Source organism: Micrasema longulum, unplaced genomic scaffold (assembly GCF_059751315.1).
Source record: "Micrasema longulum isolate JH-2025_06_02 unplaced genomic scaffold, ASM5975131v1 h1tg002224l, whole genome shotgun sequence".
Lineage (NCBI taxonomy): Eukaryota > Metazoa > Arthropoda > Insecta > Trichoptera > Brachycentridae > Micrasema > Micrasema longulum.
The window spans coordinates 185039-193840 of NW_028279384.1; the positions used below are offsets into that span (position 1 = coordinate 185039).

The window sequence follows — 8802 nt, forward strand, 5'->3', positions numbered from 1 at the left end:
GCCAAATACTCCCTTTGAATTCACAAAATTTATAGTAAATATATAATAATGAATACTTATTTATTTATTAAATCTCTCATGTGATTTATGAGATCACTTACAAAAAGCCTTTTCAGTCAAAAGATTTATATTCATCGTTGGGCACCTACATAAGAAAATTGGCACAATTTCTTATAAAAGCAGTACAAATTCACGTATTTTTTTACATAAAATTATATTTCTTATAGTAAATCATTTCCTAGCTAAGCTTAACTCTTTTTTTGCGTTTAGAGTGTACAGTGGCTGCAAAAAAATAAATTGATCATTTGTAAATCTGTAAAAAGCCTAACTTGAATTTGGAGATTTTATAAATAAAGTCAAGTTTTTGAAAAATAATTTTTGAAATATCGACAAGCAATATGTATTTGTTTTTGTGGTCATCAAATTTTAACTGCGCAACAAGAATACGCATGAAAAATGATTGGGAATTTTCAATAAATCTGTATATGAAAATGAAGAACTGAAACCTTGACTAATGCGGGCATTATTTAACTGTTAAAATTGATTTTAACATGATAATTTCATAAGGTAATTTCATAAGATAATTTCAATTAGTATTTGGAATGTAGGAAAGAGGTTTTCTGGAACAAATAACAATTTTTCACAAATCCGACCTAGTATTTTAATTGGGTAAGTAGATTTCTATGGTCACAGTTGTGTATCTTCTTTTTTGGGTGATCCCGTGTAAGTTGGATTCAGGAGCCATCTACCCTGAAGATGATAGTTTACTAAATTTAATAAATCTTATCCCAAAAAAGAAGATATATAAGATTAGATACAAATATTTAATAGCATTTAGTAAAATGTTTGACCACAGAGTTAACGCTTTAAATATTAATAATATATATTAGTGTTTTTGTACTAAATTAATATGATGAATTGAGCATTTTCACGGATTTGTTTAATCCTAAATAGGATTAAACTAATCTTAAATAAGCAAAATGCTAAATCAAACATTTTGTTAATAATTGTATCAATAAAAAAATTGCAAATTTAGCAAAACATTTACTTTTACAAAAAATATAAAAATAAAGATCAAAGAATAAGTAGCAAAAGAAATTATACATTTATATAAACCGCTTTAATTTTCAGTTATACGTTGACCGGTTGCGAGGTTACCGCCTCATCGTCAGGACTTATAAATACTGTACACATGGTTTACACAAATTTATAAATAAATAAGTCATGTTTGTGAAAAAGTCATTATTTTAAGTTGAAAAATTGACAGGTGAGGAGTGGTGACAATGTATATACAAGTTAATATTTGGTTACAAAAAAGTAGATTTAACGGGTCTTAGGTTTTATTTTCGAATTTTAATAAAATAATTTATATTTTTTATCTAGTATTTGTATTCTATATAAAATCATTCTTTTTTCTGATCTATTTAAATACACAATTTACCTATATTATAATAAAAACAAAATCAAGTCAATCAGTCTTTAGAAATTATTTGAAAGGTGATATATTTTTGGTTTAACTTCTTTTATAGAAATATTAATAGTTTTAAATTAAATATTGGCCCAAAGGCAAATCTGGAAGAATTTTCTATTATGTTTATTTATTGTGCTCTTTCAATTATTACCAAATCTATAACTAAAATAAATGTTTTTGAGTTGATGATAAGTGATGTGTGCTAGATATCACATTAAAACTTACAGCAAAGTTAATAGCTTTGACAAAGAAACGCGCCTTTTTATTTGTTATTATAAAATCTCCTTTATTTTCTATTTCCTGACAACGATCCTGATGTCGGGCAATCCAGACGACTGGAGTTTGGCGAAACGGAGTTCTACTATGAAGGAATTGATATTTTGAATACAATAAATATTGTAAATATATTATATTTATAAGATATGAAATTTTTAGTTTTTTATATGCAATTCAATAAATGAACTCTTTGGGTGCTTAACTTACTAGATTATTTCTTATTTAATTACCTATTTTGAATTATTTCGTACAATTTTTGTTTAAATAATTTTCAATATCATAATCTCAAAGTTACTACATATTTCATAACAAAAAATAATGATCGCAGTATACACATTTTTGATATCTCAAACATTAAACTTAAAATTCGTATGAGATGCAAAATTTTAAAGGAATAGAGACATATTAAACAAAATAATTACCAAGTAAAATTTATCTCACAAACAATCTATAATCAAGAATCTCACTTTAAAATGGAGAACTTGTCATTTTTTTCACCTGTTATTTTAGCTGCATGAGCCGGATCAAGACCAACAGTTAAGATTTATCTGAAATATTTATCAATGTTTATACTTCTTCTTGGACCAGTCGGTTTTTTCAACAATATTTTGAACTTGTCTAAATGTTTGAAGACGATGACTGGATTTCACCCCCTAGAGAGTTATTAAGAGGATATACATATGTGCGGTGGCGGACAATTTTGATAATTAGATATTTGAACATTGTTTTTGACACTCGCAAATGATTCCCCGCCGATACTAAGCAAAAAAGACAAGTGCACGTCGAACTTATTATGCTTAACTAAAATCGCCATTTTGCTGTCCCAAAATTACTATACCTGATAAACGTTCATGTACCCACAAGGACCACCAGACTCCGACACATGTTCCAGTGCGAGTACAATAGGACAAACTTCACTCGCCATTCTCCCCTCCCCTGGTGAGCATCCACAGAACTGCTAATAATTATGCTGAGCTGTTGGACTAGCTCAACACCACTCCTGCTGCAATCAAATCAGCTATCCCCTCCATCGAATAGCCATCCTCTCAATTCTCTTATTTTTAACGTGTTTCTCTACTCATCTTCACTTTATTTATTTTTAATTTTTTTAGAATTAATTACATGTTTAGTGTAATAGTGATGATTTTATTTTATGTTATTTTCTATAATGCTTTATGTACTTTTAACTGTGTATTGTAAGAGCCCTCTGAGCGTTTATTTGATAAATAAATATTGCAACAGAGATGCAGAGCATTTTAAGGAAACGATAATATAAAAATCTAGGCATTTACACGGCATTCATAATTTTCTGGGTTTAACTTTTTTTAAATCGACAGACGGAAGATTTGAAGGAATATGAATTATCAAACACAGCGTGTAAATTGGCCACTTTAACCAGCAAATGACAGGTCATAAGCCCTGTAAATGCCTAGATTCCCATATTCCCTTCTCCCGAATGTCCTCCACCTCTGTTGTAATATGTCGGTCTTTAAAACTTCTCGGGGGATCAAATCCAGTCTTTTGTAGATACGAACATTTGGACAAACTCGTTATATTGCGAGGTTAGAGCTAGCAGCATTTGGCAGTGCTGGAGTAGTTGTGGGCAGACCTTGACCTCCTGTTGCGGCGTCGCTTGAGCGAGATGGTGCGCGGCTTCTTGCCGGGGGAGTCCCTGATGGAGGCGACGCGGAAGGTCTGCTGACTGTGCAACTTGTGGGCGAGGGTCATAAAGATGGCGTCCACCGTGCCCGACTCCGACTCTAGTCGAGCGGACGTTTCAAATAGCTGAAATAAATTCATTTGAATTATATAAATAATGGTTTAGTGAGGAAATCATACGATCTTGCCATTTTAAAATGCCGTTCTTTCAAAATCGCGCCATTCACCTACTAGGCCACGTCTGAAAATACTTTTCAATTTTATACTTAAATAATTTAATTAAATAATTAAGTGAAATAAATCGGCCAGATCAATCACACCCACATTTTCGCTCTTTTACTTGACAAAAGTCAACCGACTCAAGAGTTGAGGAAATGTAAATGTTAAAACATAGGCAGAATGGTGAATGTTACAGTGTGTAAAATGGCCACTCAAACTAGCCAATGACAGGTCATAAGCCCTGTAAATGCCTCGACTTCCATATACCTCCTCAAAAATGTTTTCCCTCTCTGATGCTAGAAATTTCAATCTAAATAACTCTCTAAAGGGTGAAATCCAGCCTTGTCAACAAACATTTGGACCTACTAAAAACATTGTTAATTAAAGATTCACCATCATCATTTTACGTCCGCTCCTTGGAACATATGGTGAGGTAATTACTACAACTAGGTAACTTCTAAATCAGCATTTTTGAGTTACCCACTAAAAACACATTTATATCTTCCGCCATTAATTGTACAAATAGGCAAGTCGTAAATCATTAACATCATGATTTTGATCGATGATTTGAATGCATGACTTGTCTATTTGTAGCATTTATTGAGGAGGATAAAAAATGTGTTTTAATGGGTAAACTCACAAACGCTGATTTTAAAGTTACCTAGTTGTAGCAATTACCCCGCGATATGATGTCCACAGAGAGACTCCAGGCATCTATGTTATTAGAGATTACTTGCTCATCATAAAAAAGATACAACCGTATAAAATTTCAATTTCATCAGTTAATAGAATTAAAAATCAGAATCTTGTCAAACAAAATTCTTTCATTCACTTACGGGCATCCCATAATGATCGGCTAATCGCTGGGCAGTGGAAGTGGTGATGACTTTACTGTCGGGAGTATCGCAGTGTGTTCCTACTAACACTCGAGGGATGTCCGGAGCCAGACCCTGAGCAGAGCACTCCGTAACCCAACCTTCCACAGACTGAAATCAATCATCGCTGTTCAGTGGTGGAAAATATCCATATAAAACTATTTCATTTGGGGGCAATAACAGGTTGCAAGTAATAAATAAAATAAATAAATAAATAATAATAAAGTAAATAAATAAATTCATAAACACATACAAAACGTCACTGGACCAGTGATCCTTTTTAACTGTATTTTACATTTGAGGCCATTGCAGGTGAAGGAACTAACTGATGTTATAAAGGCAAAGTAAATTCATTGCTTATTACATTTCTGTAATCAGTAAAATCCAAAACCCTTTTTTCCTGTTTTGTTATGTACAAAACATTCATGTTAATTAAAAATATTAAAACAGTTTAGTAAAAGAAAATAGGCCAAAAAGCTCACAGTTAAAATTTAACAATATAATAACGTATCCCAAACTCTATGAGGCAAAGAGCTCTGTGTTATTATATGGTAGGAGGAGATATTATATCCCTATAAAAAAAATATCAGAAACGAAAGCGTCCCAGTAGATTAGTAAATTTACTTCAAACCATCAACTACAGTCCAATCGGAGTGAAATATCCAAAAAAATTAAAAAGTTTTTATACGTGTCCATATGAGTGGATCCTGTAAGAAACAAGTATCCGCAAATGTATTAAGATTGCAGTTTTATGTAAAATTTTCAACTCTTTCTGATTTTTACCGACGGGACCGAATAGTTGTATATATCGTCGGTAGAAATCAACCATGCGGTGAAAGTGAATGGTAACTGACGGAAGTCATCAATAGAATGTATAAACTTACATTGAAGGAGTTGATTTTGGTCATGTCGTATACAATAACAACAGCATTGACATTTCTGTAGTAATGTTTCACCATGGATTTCCGGAATCTTTCCTGTCCGGCCGTGTCCCAAAGTTGGAGCTACAATTAAATACATAAATATCATCATCATTTCCCCACCCCACATAGCCACTCCAATTTTATTATTATTTTATACATAACAGCTATTAAGCTGATGCGTGTACATCTGTTGCAGTGTGTTTTAAACATATGTAGATAATACGGATAAAAAATTTATAAATTTATGTGTTTGTCCAGGCGGTTTTTGAACTCATTAACCTAGCGTGCACACATCATTTTCACTAAAAGGCTGTTCCATTGCTCTATAACTCGGTTTATCAGAAAATTCTAGGGTTGGGATGTGAACGAGGTAGTGTTTAATTTTAATTAATGATCTCTGAGATGGTTATCATTACTTTAATTTTAAGCGAGCAGATTAAAGGTGATATGCTTAAATATATTTTAACTAAAGTTAGTTATTGGCTTACTTTAACCTTTCCAAAAATAAATCTAGTCTATTTTTAAACTTATTAAGACTACACGTTGAGACCAGCTCTTGCGACAGCTTATTCCAACCATCGACAACCCTATATATTTTTTTTTTAATTTGCGCCACAATGGGCCAGGAGGCCCAATTATAGTTATAAATTACAACGCAGAATACCCAGGCTTCAGAACAATCACATTTAATTTTAATCACATTACTCAGGAAATGTTTCCGTAGATTTAGATTGAATCTGGTTTTCTTCAGCTTGAGACTGTGGCCTCGAAGTCGAGAATCTTGTTTAATCTTAAACATGTGATCCAAATTTGGACAGCTATAATGACTATTGAGTATCTCGTATGTCCTCATCAGCTCAGTTGTTATTCATAGGCATATTCAAATAAGAGCCACTTCAAAAATCAAAGCGACAAGTATTGTATTTTTTATTAATGGATTTACAATTTAGTAAATAAATATTAAAGATAATTACTAAAAGGGGTACGGAACCTAACGTCAAATGTTTACTTAGGATCTAGGTTTCATATTATGTTTGAGTATATATTATTGAGAAATCAATAAATATAAGTAAGTAATTGACCTTAATTATTATTTTATTTTTGTGGATAGTTGCAATGTTCTAGATTAGTACGGCATTAGCTCAGCAATTTCAATCTGCTAAGATACGGCTAAGATGTATAAATTTTACAACTTGAATGATATAAATCGAATATAAAATGAAAAATATTTTACAAGCATACCTTTACATCTTCTTCGCCGATTTTGACAGTTCTTTCGTGAAAATCTACCCCTATGGTGGCATCCGCCTTCTCTAAGAATCCTCTCTCGCAAAATCTGTAAGTTAAACATGTTTTACCCACATTGGAATCACCGACTATAATTATTTTAAGAATCTTGTTTTGCAAAAGACCATCCACAGGTCTCCGATAGCATTGCTGGTTTTCGAAATACTTAGAACCCGGTATTTGGTCCATCTTAACCGAATTAAAAACCGTAACTAAACATTTGTGACAGCAACTGGTGATGATTTCAATTTGTAAACACAAACCACGTCAAATTTACTTTGACAGCAAATTGACATTTCATTTGGCTCTATGGCGCTAGGGTTGCCAACCGATAAAAATACTTACAATAAAGGCAGAAATTTGAAACATGACGAAATTGTTTTTATACTTTGAATACCGTCAAACATGACAATTTTGACCAGCCATGACAATTTTGCCCACTGCCGAAATCCTTAACAAAATCAAGTTTTATAGTAAGAAAAGTTACTGGTATCATAAAAATTACATTTGGTAAGTATATTTTGATAGTTTCATGGCAAAATGAAATATTTAGTTTACCGCCAGCTTCAGTTGATCACTTGAAATTTGAAGTTAAACTTGAAGGTCTGTTTGTGTATATCTACAAATATTGTCAAAACTTTTGTTGTTGCGGAGTTTGTGTTGAAAGGAGGCAAGTAAGTTTTATATATTTCATTGCATACATAATAAAGACGCTATAGAACGTATTTTTCTGTATATCTATTTGAACAAACACAATAGATATTTCAGTGGGCAAAATTGTCTTAGATTTCTTAGCTAGTGTTTTGACAATTTTGCCCACGTCTAGGGTTGTCGCTACATACTACATTGAAAAAACATTATCCAAGAAAGTAGAAAAAAAACAAAGTATAAAATATTTTTTTTTTAAATGAAGTAAATGGTATAAACATGATTTTAAACGAGGTAACGCGATGTTTTGTTCAAACTGGCCCATAAATCAGAATTTTTGCCAAAGATTTAACAAATAAGATTTAAAAATCTGATGGGGGTTTCAACTCAAATACACGCTGAAAATGACAAGCCAGTTATTCTGTTCATTTAAACTTTTTATACCACATACCAATTGGTAAAAAATCCATCCGATTTTTCTCTGCCATCAGGATCAAAAGATACTTACACCTTATAGAGAAGAACATTGAAAAAAATGTCACAGCGACACGGAAACAACAGACTTTGACGCCTACTCAGTTGATGAATCAACAGATTTCGAGACATTCATCATAAGTCATTACGACGAATATGAACAACGTACCTCCGAATCTTTGGCCGAGGAAAACGAAAAAACAGTGTCTGATCCGCTTGAAATTAATAACGATGAAGAAGTCGCTTTCGTTTTAGTAAAGTTTAACACTGTTGATACGCAAAATGATAAATATTATGTCGGTTAAGTTATCAGCGCATCAACTACCACAATTTTAATATTGTTATGTCATTTGTAAGACGCAAACGTAATGGAGCTTTGTGTGATCTCAAGTTGAGGATATTGCTGATGTATTTAATTGGAATATAGTGAAACCTTTACTTGAACCTGTAATCTTGCGTCAAGGTTTTCATAAATTCAATGTAAATCTTAAAAACTGCAAGATTGAGTCATTTTCTGTGAGTAAATTAAAAAATAATTTTAATTTTTACTATTCAAAAATAATTTAAACCATTTTTAAAAATGTAAGAATATCCAACCACATTTTAGAAAGTTTTATTTATTAAATTTGCCAGCTTTTTGTGAAATTATGAAGACTTATTTTTTTATTTTAAATGTTTTTTTGCATACATATTTTTAACAGTCTAAAGAATAAAATAAAACATACAAAATATTATGAATTCTGTACATAAAATACAATTTAAAAGTATAGGTAATCTTGCAAATAATTGCACTGCTGTACAAAAAAAATAAAGATCGTTTTTTTTCTATATACACATTTAAAGAAAATTCGTTTTGGGGGCAAGCTCCCTTAATTACAAAAATCGCATTAGAACTGAAATGGTTTGTAAAAAAAAATAATTGGCTTATGCATGGTCAAACACGAACAAATTAAAAGGATTAGAGATAAAC

At 31.7% G+C, this 8802-nt stretch overlaps 1 protein-coding gene across 2 annotated transcripts; it reads right to left on the reverse strand.

Moving 5' to 3' along the window:
- Nucleotides 1-403: 403 nt before the first annotated feature.
- On the reverse strand, nucleotides 404-7019 carry LOC148272704 (putative Ras-related protein Rab-33). 2 transcript variants are annotated; one of them, XM_088239690.1, is made up of 5 exons: nucleotides 6666-6988; nucleotides 5385-5504; nucleotides 4462-4611; nucleotides 3357-3532; nucleotides 404-2295 (listed from the first exon to the last, which is right to left on the reverse strand). In XM_088239690.1, the coding sequence occupies exons 1-5, from the start codon at nucleotides 6897-6899 to the stop codon at nucleotides 2292-2294; spliced, it is 684 nt and encodes a 227-aa protein (XP_088095816.1). In that variant the 5' UTR covers nucleotides 6900-6988; the 3' UTR covers nucleotides 404-2291. The 2 variants fall into 2 exon arrangements, with proteins under 2 accessions (XP_088095816.1, XP_088095815.1); XM_088239689.1 differs by having other exon boundaries at nucleotides 404-3532; nucleotides 6666-7019.
- Nucleotides 7020-8802: the final 1783 nt, after the last annotated feature.